The sequence below is a fragment of the Culex pipiens genome, chromosome 1, assembly GCF_016801865.2.
Source record: "Culex pipiens pallens isolate TS chromosome 1, TS_CPP_V2, whole genome shotgun sequence".
Lineage (NCBI taxonomy): Eukaryota > Metazoa > Arthropoda > Insecta > Diptera > Culicidae > Culex > Culex pipiens.
In genome coordinates, this window is record NC_068937.1 from 38,711,317 (window position 1) to 38,729,383 (window position 18,067).

Genomic DNA, 18,067 nt, shown 5'->3' on the forward strand with positions numbered 1-18,067 from the left:
CAAATAAAAAAATACAAAAAAAAATCGTCGAAATCGGTCGATTTTGTAGAGAAATGCTCAAGTGAAGAATCCAATAATGCAGTCTGTTTCGAAATAATTTTCATTGAGTTTTCTCAATGGCATAAGACACTTTGAGAGTATTTAAATATTCCTATTCACAATGTTTTCATTATAATAGTTAAACTTAACAAACATTTCAAAATTTGTTGAAAACTAATTATTATCAGGATAATTATTGACAGCTGGAGCAATATTGATATCGAGAAGATCGACAGCCAGAGCGTCGGGCATTGTTATTTGAATTCGATATCATAAGAGAAAAAATATGAAAAAAGAGGTGCAAAAGTAATACCTTACCCTAAAAATCACTCACCGACTCTCAAATCCTCCCAAAACGAAGCACGATGCACCACCCACCGGGAGGAATAACACACACACAAGCATAATTGCAATACAAACATCGGTGAGTGGTCCCGTTCTTCAAAGGACGGACGGGGTGTCTTCCAAAGATCGAAAAAGTCGAAGGCTAAATCATTCTCCAAACGTCAGTCGACTGCACCGGACACGCTCCAGAGTCCAGAGTCCGGACTCTGCTGGTCACCAAGGAGCTGGCCTGACACCGGAACAAGAGTTTTCCTTGCTGGCCAGATTAGTTAGGACTTTTCCCCCTGTATTTTTCTGGAAATGTGGTGTAGTGAAATCAAAGTAGGCTAGTGAAGGGCAAAATTTAACTATTGGTGTTTTAAGGAAGAAATTTGAAGAAAAATTAAAGTATTTTCTACACAGTGAAAAACAAAAAAAAAACGCAGAAAAATACAGCCCCGTGAAAATTTTAGATTTCCCGGAAAAGAACACAACTCGAAGCAAAAAACGCTCAAATTTAGGCAGCACGCACAGTCAAAAACGTGAATCAAAATAGAGACTCGAAATTCGAAAATAAGGGTTGGAAAATTTTCCTCCTCAGAGCAAGCAGCAGCAGCAGCCAGAAAGCGATCGATAAATCGTCCCCTTTGCTCAATGTGTATGTGTGTGTGCGTTTGAGGAAAAGTCTCTTGCACACTTGTCGTAGCAAGCGGTGCGAGGACTCTCTGCCTCGTTCTCGGAAAACACACGCACAAGACATTTCCACCGCACTGAGTGTGTGTTTATGTGTGTGTGTGTGTGTGTGTCGTTGTGGGGTGAGTGGACCGGACTTACTGCGACGGAATGTAGAATTCGATGAGGTGAGTTGTTTTTTGCTTATTGTATTTTTTGTTTCTATTGAAATTTTTTATATCTGAAATTATTGGTTATGTTGTTGAAATTTTTTTTAAACCAGTGAAAATTATGTTTCAAGTTTTTGTCTTCCACCTTTTATATTTACAAATGAATAAGGGGGCAAAACAATATTGCTGAAATTGGAAGTTTTCTTTGAACAAACTTTTGAAAACGCTTGTTAACATATTAGAATACTTTGTATTAATTTTATGTATGTACTTTCAATCACCTAAGCGGTTTTTAATCATTCAGTAGATGAAAAAGACAGGGATCACAGATCAGAAAAAAGACAGTCAACTTGAGAACAATAAATTAGGCCTTAAACTGGTACAAATGTTATTTAAAGTTTTTGTCAATCAGGGGGCAATTTTTTTTTAAACTTCACAATTTCAATGGAAATTTAAGTGCAATCAGCTTAAATCTATTTTTAATGCATTCCCCTGCGTTTAGAATCATTTTTAGCATGTTTGGGTTGGTTTAAAAATCTTTTGAATTTTAGAAAATTTTCGATGTTTAGCACCGCAAAAAGTTTTTTTTTCGCCAAAAAATTTAGTTTTCGTAAAATCATATTTTTTTTAAACTAATGATTGCAAAACAACTGAACTAGTGTAAAATGCATTTTAAGACACTTTTTGCATTCAAATGTTGAGACTATGGCTTGTTATTTAAATCTTTATAAGTTTTTTTTTTCTACGTCCTATTTTGGGCACTTTTTGGAATTGGAAAACAGACAGTATTTTTTTTCAAAATGATACCAAAAAATAGTTTTAACTCGGAAAAAGTGTATTTTATCAAAACTACATGAAAGTAATTGCACGTGTTTCCTGTGTCCCGCCCGTGTGGATCAATCGGACCGCGCACTGGACTCTCAATCCAGAGGTTGCTGGTTCGAACCCCGCGGCGGGCGCTCTAAATTTCTAAGTGTAAATATGGGTATCCGGCGCCGTCGCTCCGTGCCGTACTCAAACACTTAGGAGCCCAGGGCGGCGAAGTCCTTGTAGTTAAAAGGAAGACACTAGTGGTTGGTACTAGCAATAGTGGCCGACAGCTATAAAGGCAACTTCGTTTTTCGTTTTTCCTGTGAAACTTTTCAGAAATCACTGTTGTTTCTTAAAATTATAAACATGCTGTTTTAGAAACATTCATCATACTCAATTCAGAAGATGGCCTTTTTGCTCAACCAAATTTAAAAAAAATCAATGGGAGTTAAGTTAGTCAAAATCGAGTTTTTGCAATAAAATATGAAATAAAAAAACTGTTTTTTTTTTCACGATCTGATCAAATTCTGAAAAAGTGGAAACCATAACCAACCATGATTTTTCGTGATTTCGCGGAGCCACGTAATCCATGAAATTTGCCCTTGGCAGTGAAATTTTGTAAATACCGTTAAATTCCTCAAAATACGAAATAATCAACTGTCGAATAGCTTTTCAGCGTATTCAAACCTTGATTATTAATTTAAACACTCCACAAGGTTTTTTAACAAAAAAAAAAAAAAATAGAAGCAGTTTACCTGATTAAAAAATGTTGCATGGAAATTTGGAATTATTTTTTGAAGATTTTGTTCATTACCATGAAAATGCCATGAATAAATACAATGTAATGTTGGAAGCAATTTATTACAAATTAACATTTCTAGATTTTTTAAAGGACTTAAACTGCCCATATTAGCATAAATGCCCCATATGCAAAAACAGCAAGCTGAGAAAAACGCGTTTTAAGTTTGTCTCACACATAAGGCTACCGTCATCAGGGGTGACATTGGGTCTGGGGGGTGAGAATGGGTCATAAAAAAATGCAGAAATTTGTATGACCCAATCTCACCCCCCAGACCCAATGTCACCCCTGATGACGGTACCGTAAAACGGGGTGACTTTGATAGCCGGGGTGACTTTGATAGGTTTGCGATTTTTCCGCAAAATGAAGAGTACAATTAAAATACGTAAGGAATGGTTCAGAAACATACTGACCGTGGTAGAGAAGTGTTCAAAGTACCTCAAAAAGAACTTTTCATAAATTTTTGAAAGGTTTATAAAGTTAGTTAACTATAGTTAAGAAAATGTTGATGGAAGTCAACTGCATTTTCGGATTCTTTGGACAATTTTCCACTAGGAGAAGGTTAAATAAGTTTGTAAATAATAAATAATATGTGTTTTTGAAACACAGTTAAAAAAAACTCAAAATTTATAGGCATTTTCAGTTGAACAAATTTCATGTAAAATGTGAAAACTTGTGATTCGTGCTTCGAATTCAGTATAAAATGCAATATAAATCGATAATTTTATAAACAAAACTAGTTTTAACAAATTTCAGGCAAAATTCCGACTTTTTAACAATTTTACCTAAAATTTATATGTATTTTGTTAAAAAGCTTATAAACTTAGTTAACTTAACGTAAACATTGATTTTTTTTTCTTAAAAACTATATCAGCTACTTTAGTGATGGTACATTTATCGTACAAATAAAGTTTGAACATCTTAAATATGATTTTAACAAAAAAAACTATGACTATCAAAGTCACCCCGGAATTAAAACTAAGAATTTTTTACGTAACTATTTTTCTAAACACTATTGAAAAAACTTTTTTCCAAAATAAAGCATGGACTCTGTGTGGCCTACCCCAGTACATGTTTTAAAAATAATAATCTTGAGAAAAACCTTACCTGTTGGAAAATATTCTAAAAACAAATTGAAATCCTATCAAAGTCACCCCGGTTTACGGTACGTGTTAAGTTTATGTGAAAAAACTGGATTTCCTCCTGATTTTTAGAACAAAGTACTGGATGTGGTAGGCTTTTCTGAAAGAGGACACGATTTTGAACCAAACTGCATCAATAACTCAAAAACGATGAAAACGCATATGGGACGTGTATGCGATCAGGGGAAGTAAGAACTTTTAAAAACTCTAGATTTTTTTTCTTTTTTACAATTTTTTTTTCAAAATAATGTGAAAGAACGGAATTCAAAACATTAATGAGCAAAAACGCAAAGCAGTTTGAGCTATTTTATATTCAAATATCTCAAAAAAATATTAAAATAGCGATGAAAATAAAATCATTTATCAAGGGAAAATTTAAAAAAATGGAATACCGATATTGGTATAAATAAAGTATTTTTTTTATTGGTTCAAAGTATAATAAAAATGTTTAAATTTGCAATGTTTTATAATTTTCTGAAATAAGGAAAAAGGTAAATTTTTGTGTCCCTCGGCGAGGGTGAGTGCAAAACAAAGTAAAAATTGGAATAAGAAGCCATATTTTCAACATTTGACTGAAAAAAGTGTTTCAAAATGCACTAATTCTGTTATTTTGCAAACATCAGTTTTCAAAAAGTGTAAGATTCGACGAAAACAAAAATTTTAGCGAAAAAACAACTTTTTGTGGTACTGTCCATCGAAAATTTTCAATTATTCAAAAGACTTTCTCATAAACCCAAAGATGTTAAAAAAGATTCCAAACACAGGGGAATGCCATTTAAATTGATTTCCGCTGATTGACTTACATTTGCAGTGAAATTTCGAAGTTTTTTGAAAAAATATTTTTTGTGTACCCTGATTTTCCGGGCCGATTTTAAAGCGGCCTGGAGGGGTTTAGTGTTGACATAAACTTTTAAAAATATTTATACGAGCCTTATCAATATTATTCAAAACTAAACCTTTTTTGAAATACTCAAATTTATCTTTTGCTTAAATTAATGAGAAATATGCAAATACAAACCTTTTTTACTGATTATACCTACTTATGTTAATATGTCATTCATGATGTGCTTGGTTTTAGGGATAGTTTAGCAAACTACTGGTTTACTGGTTTTAGAGATAGTTTAGCAAAAAATAATTTATAAAATATCAGTTAAATAAAGTTTACTCAATTGCAAACTCAGCGGACTAAAATTTCGAAAAATTGAACTTTTAAAATTTATTGCGATACATATTATTTGTTATGTAACTCATTTTGGTTTGAACTACTGTTATTTTTACAGTAACTTTCCTGTTCACAATTGAGCTGTGCTTTTGTTTTCAGTACATCTTAAAGTACCGTGAAATTCCAAGAACCGGCTCCGTGGCTTAATGGTTACGGCTTCTGCCTCACAAGCAGAAGATTCAGGGGTCAAATCCCGGTCGGTACCTTTGAAATTTGGAATCAGAAATTCGAACTTTGAATATGAACAAAAACGAAAATGAATCAGGCGGGATTCGAACTCACGCCTTTGGATTGGTGGTCTGGAACGCTAAGCAGTCGGCCATCAGAAGGTTTACACTCTAACAGTGAATTGATCCGTAGTGTTGAAACATGTTATCTTCTCATATTAAATACGCGCTGATCCCTGATTTGCCTGAGGGGATTGGAAGTCTAAATAGGGTTTGTTCAAATATTACGTCCAATGATTTTGGGAATTTCAGACCCCCCCCTCCCCCCTGTCACGCACTTTTCCTATCCCTTTAACATGGGCTGTCACAAACCTCAGACCCCCCCCCCTCCCCCCATTCATGGACGTAATTTTTGAACGAACCCATATAGATCGAGTTTCCTTCAGATGCTTGCTTCTATGTTTAGGCGGGGCCGAACAATGCCCAGCGACCTCGGAATTGGACCGCAAGGAGCTCTGTCATTCTGAAACGGGTCGTTGGAAGCAGCGCAAGGGCTATCACCACTAATACCCGGGACTGAGATAAGTTGTATCAGCATTCGGCATATACAAAGTCTGATACAAACTATACTTTCCCATAATATCGCTACCGGTTAGCGGGTATTGGATTGGACCACACACACACACACACACACACACACATCTTAAAGTACCGTGAAATTCCATTGTTTTGTAATTGCACGCGGCAAAATTTATTTTTACAATCCTTTTTTTTATTTACATAAACTGCCTCTTAATACCACTTATGAACATATTTGGGGTCATATTTGATCTAAAACAATAAGAATAATACAAAAAAAAGTTGACTTGACTATCCGAAGATTCGATTAGGGCGTTGCAAATATTTTTCAAAGTTCAAAAAAATATTTTTTGAGAATGCTTCATAATTTTAAAGGAATTAGAAATATAATCAACAAAAACAAATCCAGAGTTTTTTTGAAGGTCCTTTAAACGTATGAAGCACAATAGCTTCTAAGACCTTTTTTGTCAAAAAAACTCGGGAATTTTAAATATCTCGTAAGTTTGTAAAACGTTGTAACAGCCATCGCGACCTCCAACACTTATTTGATTTTTTTGAACAAATCTTTTTTTATTCTTTTTTCAGTTTAGAGCATTTGAAAGATGCGCAGATGAACATCTCAAAGCTTTGTTGAATTTTATAATTTGTAAATTGATCGAGAACCGATCGAAAAACGGCTTTGTTACTACGTAACTTTTCCCAAACAATCTGTAACTTGTAACTTTTTGGCGTAGCAACCTTCCTTGGACTTATACGAGCCCAACGCAACAAGGAGCAAATCGATACAACGCTCTGTATTGAACTTGTTCGTTTTCGTGCAATATTTATTGTATTTTTTATATTGAAAATCCATCAAACTTGAGTTGTTTATTTTTTAAGGGGAAAACAAAAATTAAATCTCAAAAAATATTTTTTTTTAATTTTAATTTTAATTTAACTAACATTTTTTAAATATTTTTTTTGTGTAAAATTACCTTAACCTTGTCTTTGTATTTAATTTTCTTTTTCAAAACTAAATTCAATTTGAATCGAATAATTTCAACATCAAACTCATTCTCTTTTCCACAGAGAACCTGCACAGTGCACCCGAGCAACTCTGCACTGAGTTACGGTGAGTTCCCCTCGCTCACCAATACTCCTAAAGTGCTGCAACCGGCAGCAACGTTCGCGACGTTCGCGTGTGTGTTTGCGGGTTTTCCGTGAGTGTCTAAAGGAAAAAAAAAGGAAAAGCGAAGCAAAAAAAGCGCGCGCAATTTTCGCGATGAATTTATTGTTTTGAGGGAAAACCCCGCGTCAAGGACGCAGGCAGCTAATGTTTACAAATATTGGCGTGGAAAAAGGAGAGCGAGGAAAAACTTTTCTCTGCAACGATGGGGTGGCGTGGCGGTAAAGTGAGCACGTGGTGGGTGGCGATGCAGGGCAGCACGCGTGGTTGATTCTGAGCAGCAGACATTGACTTGAAGCGGTGTTCAACCGGGCAGAATCTCAATTTCAAACAGACAGAGTGCGAAAGAAGATTGACGTTTTTTGTGAGGGGTGGGTCGGAAAAAGATGTCCGACTTGATGATTCCAACCAGCCACCACCAACAACAGCAACAGCAACAACACCATCTTCAGCAGCAGCATCAAAGTGAACAGCAGCAAACATCGTCCACCGGAAGTGAAGAGCTCAACTTTACCGCCTTTATCGATTTGTGTCGGTTTTGCTCCATCAAGAGTGGACCCCGGCTGAACATCTTCGACAAGGAGGCGGAACAGCGCCAGCTACTGTTCAAGATCCGGAACATTTTGCCGATTGTGGTAAGCTAGTATGGTTCACTTTTGACTTTTTACTAGAGTTAGTTAAACTTAAGCATATTACTTAATGATCCAAAATATATTTTTTGTATTTTAAAAATAATGTTTAATATAAAAATTAATTATTTATTTTTGTGATTCCCAAAATTTATATAATTCAAGATGAAAAATGTAGAATTTACTGCAAACAACCTTTGGCGTTTGTTTCACCGAAACATTATTTTTTTCTAAAATAAGAGTTCTTGCGATAATGTACATCAAATTTACATTTAATGTATAGTTAAAACACACACATTTTTTTTGTCTCCTCGATTTTTAAGAGCAAGGTTGCTGTCTAGAAAGGGCGTTGTTTAAAAGAACTTAAAAAATCTAAATATCAAAATGCTGTTACTTTGGATATCGATAATATTTGTACATATTGCACTAAAGATGGCCCAAATTTAATGATGATCGGCTTGGATAAATTTTAATTCTAAGCTCTAATCTATAAAAGAGCACTCATGACAAAATATTTAAATGTCTAACTAAGAGGAACGAACTAACATTTTTTATCAAGAGAGAGGTATAAGTTCTTGTTCATAAATGAACAAAAATATAAGAAATGTAAAGGTAAATTTCAAGCTATCCTAGTTTCAGTATTTTTTTTTTTTTTTTCACAATATTCCAGTTTAGCGACCCCAAATTACTCAAATTCGAGTGATTAAAAGTGAAGCAAATGTGTGGTTGAAAAAAAAAATACTATCAATTGATAATTCCTGCACCACATTTTTTTTTTCAGAAAAATCTCAATTTCCGTGGAAATTTAAGTGCAATTAGCTATAATCAACTTTGAATGCATTTCTCTGCGTTTTGAATCATTTTTAGCATTTTTTGGGTGTATTTAAAAATCATTAGAATTTTTGAATAATTTCGATGTACATTACCGCAAAACGTTTTTTTTTCGAAAATATTTTTGATTTCATCAAATCTTACATTACTAATGTAAAATGCATTTTAAAAAATTCATTGATATGTTGAAAATTAGGCTTGATATTTTAATTTTTTTACACTCAAATTTTCACTATTCAATATTGGTAGCAAACGATGTAATTTTTTAAGTAATTTTTTAACGTAATACAGTCCAGACTCGATTATCCGAAGGCCTTGGCAAAATTTCACTTCGAATAATCGAAACTTCGGATAATCGAATCACAATTATTTTTCCGTTGTCTTATTTTTGATTGTTGATCTTCAGATCTTCAGTATGACCCATAAATTAATTAATTTTTAAATCCAAAATGGTGGCCAAAATGGCAGTGGTGACATATTAATTAAATGTTTTTTTTTTTAATTTGATGAGCAATCGACCATTCAAATTTGACTGTTAAAAGTAAGAAAATAAAAAAAAATGCGAAACACTTTTTTTGTAATTCGATTATCCGAAGTTCCATACAAACCTTCGGATAATCGAACTTCGGACAATCGAAACTTCGGATAATTTAGTCTGGACTGTACTCAAATTTTCACGGTATTTGAATCGTTAGTGTGAAATACACATTTATTTAAAAATCGTTTACTTTTATTCATTTTTACTTTCTTGAATTTTGAAAAGATACGGATTTTTTTTAAGTTTTATTTTTTGTTTCTTTACCGATTACAGTCCAGACTCGTTAATCCGAAGGCCCTTGAAAAATATCAATTCAGATAATAGAATTACAAAAAAAAAAGATTTTATTGTCTTATATTTCATTGTGGAATTTATAGATGACCACTATATCACTCCAAAGTGATTTTGAATCCTAGATGACGACCAGAATGGCGGTGATGAAATATTGAAAAAAATGCATTTGCAACAACGTTGCTAGATTATTTTATGGGAGATCTGTATTTTCTTAAAATAAATCTGTATTTTATCTGAATCATGTCAAAATCCAAGCCATAGAAGAAATTTTAAAAAATTTAATAGCAGATTTAAGCTTTTTAATTATATTAAAACATAATTTAATTACCATAGATCTAGAGTTTTTTCTCAAAATGTATTTTCCCTAAAAGAACACCCAGTTAGCAAAATCTAAACGTAGAAATATGTATCCTCCCTGCAAAGGCTTATGAATTGATCTCAGTTGAAAGGTTCTCCAAAACGAATTGCAAATGTAACATCCTGGAGCAGAACAGTTAAATTCTAATGAAAACACAATTGAATAATTTAATTACTGAATTGTTGAAAATTTTAAATATAATAATTCTTACAAAATCTGTACATACAGATTTTTTGGGATTTTTGGGATCGAAAAATCTGTCAAATACAGATTTATCTGTATATCTGGCATGGCTGATTTGCAAGTCCTATACAAACCTTTGGATAATCAAAACTTCAGTTAATCGAGTCTGGACTGTATTGTTATTGTAATTTGTTGTTTTATGTGTTATCATTATATGTACCAATAAGTGCATATATTGTATAAATGCTGTTTATTCCAGAATTGCTTGGCTGATTGGTATAAGAGGTCATATTTCCAATATCGTTAACAAAATTGATATGGGCTTCTCAAACCAACCTACGTTCTTTCACTAAGAAATTTGCAATATCAATTCAATCTAATATTTTTTCAAGTAATCGTACCAGACTGAATAACACCCGCTCCCCCTTCCAACCCCGCAAAACTCAAATAAAATCAACCATTTCATCCCCTCAGTTAGCATCGTTCATTACGCTACAAGACATTTGATGCCGGCCGTTGAGGCGTTCAAACTGAACAAAGTCCTCAGTATCGATTTATTAGCTAGTTTGGTTAGTTGCATATTGCAATTTGTACCTTCCGAGACGACGACTGGTCAGTTGCAGTCATCTCCCAGAGACCACATTCAGCCAGTCAGCAATCAGATTCTTCTTGACAATCCCCTCTCTGTGCTGCTTCCAGACGACCTGCCCGGATGTACGTACACGCACAGACGAAAGGGTCTTCTCGGTGGGCAAATTAGCTTAGACAAGACGTCTCACAAGCCTGCCTGCACAAGGGGGCAGTTGAATATTGCATTGCGGGTTGTGGACTTGGGTTGTGCAGCCTGTCGGTGCATCATGTTAACGTTAGGGTGGTTCTTGAATGAAACTTTCGAAGTTCATACTAAAACCTGGTTGGATTTCCTATGAAATCCAAAATTAATAAATTTCTCAGGAATTTGCATGCAAAATCTCAACTTATAACAAGTTCAGACCACCCTAATGCCCCCGCCCAATCCCAATGCAAATTGCGAGAAGTGGTTTGGGTGGAGTTGCGTGCATCCCACTGTATGTAAATATTTTGCCGTACGCATAATGTGGGCTGCAGCAAGTGCATCAGAACCGGCTGCAGATGCTGGCCAAAGGTGCGTCCAGAGTTCTGAGAAATCCATGTACATAGAGACCCAAGAAGAGAGAGGGGTTGGAAGGTGCAAGAAGTTGATACATAATGCAAGGCAATCCGTCTAGGATTTGAGTTGATGAACGTGTGGTAGGTGTTTAAAACTTTTGTGCTAAACAAAGGGTTCGGTGCAGACTTATTGAACTCGGAACTCGGAACCGGGAGATGGACCTGGACCAGACGGAACTAGAATGGGTTCTCTAATTGGTGGAGTTGACAATGCAATATTGGGGAAGCGAGTGAAACCCTTTCCTGGAAATCTTAAAATAAAGGAAGTCATCAGCGAGATAATACTGGTACTTCCAGTAAACCTTTCTGTACTAACATAGTATAAGGCTCAAATTACTTGTTCTTTCAACAACTTTCAAAATGATGGTTTCTTTAATCGAAAGTGATTCGTTTGAAAAGTGCTTAAAAATTGAGCTTTGCAACGCATTACATACAACTTTTTTTTTTGCAATTCTGAAAAATCCTTCTTTTCAGTTAAACGTTTAGTTTGGTTTGCGTGTGTTTGGCCAAATTAAAAACCAAAACGTGTCGTGAAGTGTTGCTTTTCGAAACATGTGCTGAAAAGTTGAATTTTTATAACTAAATGCATTTTCTCAATATTTCATCATCGCTATCTAGGATCATAAATATTTCTAAATCGCTATATAGTAGCTTAGAGGTAATACTTACACAGTAAAAAAAATCTGTGTAAAATCGCATTCAAAAGCATGCACATCACCTTTGTGAGCAAAAGCATGTAATATTGTATGAGAATAAGTGTGAACAAAAAGCATGTACGGAAGAAGAAAAAAATATTTTACACTCCCCAAAAATATCAACAATCTGATAAGAGTAATATCCAAGATTACCAAGTCTGCGCCCCAACCCTCTCGGCTATCTCGCCGCTGTGAAATTGTCCGGACCAATACCGATGTAGCTGTAAGTTCCCCATACATTGTATACAGTAGATATACGGCGTACGGGAAAAGCTACTGATACATTGGCGTTGAACCAAACAATTACAAGACAGGGAGTTAGCCGAGATGGTTGGGGCGCGGACTTGGTAATCTGGTTATGACTCTCACCAGATTTTTGATATTTTGGGGGGGTGTAAAATATTTTTTTTCTTCTTCCGTACATGCTTTTTGTTCACACTTATTCTCATACAATATTACATGCTTTTGCTCACAAAGGTGATGTGCATGCTTTTGCATGCGATTTTATCATCGGTTTTTTTTTGCTGTGTAGATTCGACAGTAAAAAATGAAAAAAATATCAGATTCGATGACACCCCGACCAAAAAAATCACTGCAATGTTTTCAGAAAACCCATTCCGCTCTGTCCAATTATTTTTGAAAAATATTAAGTGCACGTGGTTCTGGTTTCATGAAAAGTATCCAATTTTACGGATTTCACGCGTTCCGCGAGATCGTGAAATTTCACTAAACCTAATCATAATGTATCATTTGAGAAGTGTTCACCTTGATTTCCTCGACATGAAACCAAAATGGGACAGACTTTAACAAAGAGCGCGTTCTTTTATTACGTAACGCAAAAAAGGATTTTTAAAACCACTCCCCACCCTCGTAACAAAATTTCCATACAAATTTTACAAAAATTCCAGGAAACGGGATTTTTTCAACAAATTATGTTTTTCATGACTAATAACAAGCAAAATAGTAAAGCCTTTAATTTACATGCTGCATGCTTATTTTTTTAAAATTAAATCACAATTCAAAGTTTTCAAAAATTCAGAGCTAACTTTTAAAATTTGTTTGCATTCTTTGGGCGCCTTCAATATATAATAATTTTTATATTGATTTTTTAACCCTCTACAACCCAATCCCGCCTCTAGACGGGCTTCGATTTAAAAAATCACCAAAAACCCATTTTTTTCCTTTAAGGGTGCACAGCAACCAAGGAAGTTGCCGTCTTCTTATTCCCAAATTGTGAAACTTACGGACCCAATCCTGAAGCAATCTGATTTTATAATTAGTCAAATTATGTTGTAAATAGTTTGGTTTAAAGTACCTTAGAGGATGAATTCGAAATTATATCGATAGTTCTCGTTGTTTCCAAAATATTAAAATGTGTGTAACACAAATCTCGAAGCAAAAGCTCCGAATGATGTGCACCGATTGGAGAACTTTTTTTTTGGTTTAGGCTATTTTCAAATGGATTTGCTGTAATGTAAATGTTCAAATAATCAAGGAAGTAATGGCTTATTTTCATTCCATACCATTTCTGTTGCACAACGAATAAGCAAGGGCTTTTTCTAGAGTTGTTTAGTTCAATAAGAACTGTAAGTTGATCAGAACAAATTTTATCATTGTTTTTCAATACATTTTCATAACATTGCATTGGTGCCAAAAAGTAAACAAATACACTCAAACCCCGGTGGTTTGACACCAACTGTTGTCAAACGAACGGGGCCACTTTTTAGTTTGACACCACTTTTACACGGAGTTCACACACACCCTACCAATCGTTTGTTTCGATCGTTTCGATAGTGTGCTTGAGCGCCGTGTAAAAAGTGACAGTTCGTCATTTATTTAGTTTGACTTTGACCAACCAACGGGGTACAAACTAAAAAAGTGTCAAATGAAAAAGTGACCAACCACCGGGGGATGATTTGGTTGATTTGCTTGAATTTTGGGAAATTTTCGGGAAATTACAGCGGGAAACTGGTATTTTTTCAAGGGGAAATTCCGGGAATCTCCCCGGGGCAAGAAATCGGACGTTTTTGTATCAAACAAATATTTGAATTAATTGATTTTCGTACAGTGGACTTTCTTGAGTAAAATTTTATGAATAAAGACGTTTTTGTATGAACCGATTTTTATTAACCATCTTTAACGAAGCGACCCTTAAACCTTATCCGATTTCGCTCAAAATTTTCACAGTCACTTAGTTTTACTTAAGGAATCGAATCAGGGAGTATCCCTGAGGTCGATTTTTTTTATTGTCACCTCAGTAACGAGTTATAAGACATTTAGTTTTAAGTTTGGCGTAACCCTGAACAATTTAATTGAATTCTCTTTCTTTCTCTTTCTCTCTCACGTGCTTCCTTATGCTGCCAGATAAACAAGGAGGACTTTCTGCCGAAGAAGATCTGCGACCGGTGTCTGGCCAAGATCGAGCAGTTCTTCGAATGGCGCACCAACTGCGTCCAAACCGACGCCATTCTGCGTAACTACGCCGACTCGATGCGGGTGGTGACGGCCACAATTAACTTTCAGGTGAGTCGCGGTAAGATCGGTTTTTTCTTCCTTCGTCGAAGTTTGCCTTTGTAGCTCTGCGCAGTTGAAAAATGTTTGGAAATGAAGGTTGCACTTCATTTTAGCATTTTTTAACTGCGTGGAAACGTGTTGGTGACGATTCCCTTTCTCTGATTTTTCCTCAAAGGACGGTACGGTAAACATTGACAAGATGACGCCCGCGCAGAAGAATGCCTACCTCGAGGCGCACATGGCCGTGCAGCAGCAGATGATGCAGGCCGCCCAGCAACTTCATCAGCAACACCAGCAGCAGCAGCAACAGCAGCAACAACAACAGCAACAACTGCAGCCGATTGTCCAAATTCAGCACAGTTCGTCCAGGTCGGCCAAGAAGTCGAAGCCGAACAGCCACGAGAGCCAGCCGGTGCTGCAGTTTCACCACCAGCAGGTGCTACCGCACATTCCGCAGCATCAGCAGCAGCAACAACAGCCCAACCAGCACGGCCATCAACAGCAGCAACAGCAGCATCAGCAGCAGTCCGCAACTCCGACGACGAACCCGCTCACGCTGACGCACTACGCCCACACGATCAAGGTGCCGCAGCTCAACACCATCATCTCCAACTCCAACTCCACCGCGGCCACCACCACGAACGCTCCGACGCCGACGACGACCGCGACCGGGACCGGGGGGGACAGCACCAGTACCTTCACCGTCCCGGACGACGTCGGTATGGGTTATGAAGGTGGAGTACGCGTTCTTCAAAGTTTGGGGAATTGGTACATCGTCAACCGCACAATTTCTTGATTATATCTAACCGAAAGCTCTTTTTTGCACCTCCGCCGCCACCTTTTAGGTCACCGGAGATTCCGGCCAACATTCCGCGGCCAAACCTTATTCCCTTTACAGAACCGTACGCCGAGGGTGGCTCGATGCACCCGGGAACGCGGCTGAAAGCGCTCCAGCAGGTTCAGCAGTCCTCGTCCAAGTCGAAGAGTTCCGCAAACAGTAAGGCCAAGGCCCCGGCGGCCGTCCCGACGGGCCCGCCCAAACCGGTCTTTGAATGCACCGTCTGCGGCAAGGGCCTAGCCCGGAAGGACAAACTGACGATCCACATGAGGATCCACACGGGCGAGAAGCCCTACATCTGCGAGGTTTGCGATCGGGCCTTTGCACGACGCGACAAGCTGGTGATCCACATGAACAAGTTCAAACATGTCACGCCGACCAACATTGCACCGCTCGGGAAGAGGCAGAACTGTAATGGCACGAACCAGATCGACGATAAGCGATCACTTGAAATTTATATGTTCAGGGTGGTCACTCGGCTTCAGACAAAACTTAAACAAAACATCTCCAGCAGATGAGAGTAAAACAACCGCAAATTAGACTGAGAGTAAAATTCTCTCGGCCTTTTTCTCTCATTCTAATTTCTCTTTTTAACTGGAAAAGAGTGGCCAACCTGGATATTCTCAATTCCCCTTCATTACTAACATTCTCAACTTACAATTTTAGTGAAAAAAGAAGAAACCAAAAGCGAAGACAATAAACCGTTACTAATTGACCACCACGCCCTGGCCACGCAAACCCTGACCACGGTGGTCAACAACATCTCCCAACAACAACAACAGCAACAGTCATCCCTTCAACAACAGCAGCAGCAACAATCTACGATCCCCGGCGGAATGACCCTGCAGCACCACCAGCAGCAACAGCAGCACCAACTATCCTGGACCTGCGAGCTGTGCGGCCGGATGTTCCCGAGCCGGGACGAGTGGACTCTGCACGCCAAGAGCCACTTGGAAGTAGGTGGAATCACAGCGGGAAAGGGGAACTAGCTTGGGCAGGCGAATCTTGACCTTCTTTTTCTCTCTTGTTCTTGTTTTTTTCGTTCCCACATACACTCCTACAGTATTGACAGCAAACAACGGGCAGCAGTGGGGTGGTGGTGACGTCTGCGGGTGGGACGACGACGACGGGAGGTAGCAACGGCGAGGGGAGTGGTAGCGGATCTGGAAGTTCCGGTAATGGCAGCAGCAGTGGTAGTAGCAGCAACAATAATAATAGCAACAGAGATAAGAATCTGCAGGCGATCACGGAGGTTTGTATAGGTCTCTTTAGTCAAGGCACTAAAATAGATTTGCAAGAAGCTAAATCGACCTTCTAAATCCAAATCGGCGTGTTGTTTTTCCTTATTCTCAAATAAAACTTAAATGTTCAAGATGGCGTCCAATATGGTGGCTGAATGGAAAAAAACAACATAATTGGATTTCTGAATTCCATCAACTATTCCAATTTAGCTAATTTGGGGTTGCTGATTTCGAATATGACCTCTAGAATGCTTTAAAGTACTTATGGAATGGGCAATCCAAGATGGCGCCCAACATAGCGGAGGCAGAATTTTGGAAATTTGTATACATACCTACAGTCATGCCTCGGTTTAGCACCGCATATGGGGGATGCATAACTGAAGCACAGAGCTTATGGGATTTTAGCTATATGAGAGACCTTGGCTATCCAGGTTTTTAAGCGATGATGACGTTCGAATGGTGAACGCCCGAAATGTCAAAATCGCGCAGTAGCACCAACATTAGAAAAAAAATGAGGCTGTCATGCCATGGCACACTTTTTCCGTAATGTTGGTACCACTGCGTGATTTTGACATTTCGGGCGTTCACCATTCGAACGCCATCTTCGCTTAAAAACCTCGATAGTCCTATGAAAAATCATCCAAACTTTAAAAAGTGTTATAGTGTTTTGTAATCGGGATGATGTCAGCTATCCATTGCAATTATAATTACATGATTTTTTTTTACAAAAATAAGTTTTTTTTTCCTGTATTTTTAAAATGCAAATTTTTCTCGACAATAAAATCTCAAGATCATTGTTTTTGTAATATGGGTGTCAAATGATCGGGATTTTTCATACATTTCGGAAATGATAACATTTTTTTAAATACTAAAATTTTAACAAAACTAGGGAGCGTTCTTTTATTACGTAACGCAAAAAATTGCCCTAGTAACAAAATTTTCATACAAATTTAAAAAAAAATTGTGTGGCCTCGGCCTCCACCCCCCCTTCCCCCAACTGCGTTACGTAATAAAAAACGCTCCCATACGTATATATAATACTCAAAATGTCAGTTTTTACAATATGGGTATCAAATGATCGGCATTTTTTCATACATTTTTAAACTAATAACACATTTTTTTTAAATACTAAAAAACCTGCGTATTTTCGCAAAAAATACTCAAAATTTATGTTTTTTTTGCAACTTGGGATTTTTTCATACTTTTTGAAAACATTTTTTAACTACTCAAAATTTAATAATGAGTAATTCTCTACCAACTCACACGAAATCGGGAAAAGTTGCCCAGACCCCTCTTCGATTTGCGTGAAACTTTGTCCTAAGGGGTAACTTTTGTCACTGATCACGAATCCGAGGTCCGTTTTTTGATATCTCGTGACGGAGGGGCGGTACGGCCCCTTCCATTTTTGAACATGCGAAAAAATAGGTGTTTTTCAATAAATTGCAGCCTGAAACGGTGATGAGATAGAAATTTGGTGTCAAAGGGACTTTAATGTAAAATTAGACGCCCGATTTGATGGCGTACTCAGAATTCCGAAAAAACGTATTTTTCATCGAAAAGAACAATAAAAAAGTTTTTAAAATTCTCCCATTTTCCGTTACTCGACCGTAAAAAATTTTGGAACATGTCATTTTATGGGAAATTTAATGTACTTTTCGAATCTACATTG

General features: G+C 37.0%; 1 protein-coding gene across 2 annotated transcripts; it reads left to right on the plus strand.

The window, feature by feature from the left end:
- The first annotated feature begins 550 nt into the window (after positions 1-550).
- LOC120423876 (AT-rich binding protein) lies at positions 551-16,361 on the plus strand. Of its 2 annotated transcripts, XM_039587825.2 has the most exons (7): positions 551-1,223; positions 6,993-7,724; positions 14,170-14,328; positions 14,495-15,087; positions 15,165-15,574; positions 15,824-16,113; positions 16,221-16,361. In XM_039587825.2, the coding sequence occupies exons 2-7, from the start codon at positions 7,476-7,478 to the stop codon at positions 16,224-16,226; spliced, it is 1,707 nt and encodes a 568-aa protein (XP_039443759.1). In that variant the 5' UTR covers positions 551-1,223; positions 6,993-7,475; the 3' UTR covers positions 16,227-16,361. The 2 variants fall into 2 exon arrangements, with proteins under 2 accessions (XP_039443759.1, XP_039443758.1); XM_039587824.2 differs by having other exon boundaries at positions 15,824-16,288.
- The last annotated feature ends 1,706 nt before the right edge of the window (positions 16,362-18,067 follow it).

Bases quoted from the DNA above. Each gene is read 5' to 3' on its own strand.
- LOC120423876 (XM_039587824.2), top strand. From the start codon at position 7,476: ATGTCCGACTTGATGATTCCAACCAGCCACCACCAACAACAGCAACAG. The intron at 15,088-15,164 runs GTACATCGTCAA...GCCACCTTTTAG, and splicing joins CTTCAAAGTTTGGGGAATTG to GTCACCGGAGATTCCGGCCA. The intron at 15,575-15,823 runs GCACGAACCAGA...TTACAATTTTAG, and splicing joins GAAGAGGCAGAACTGTAATG to TGAAAAAAGAAGAAACCAAA.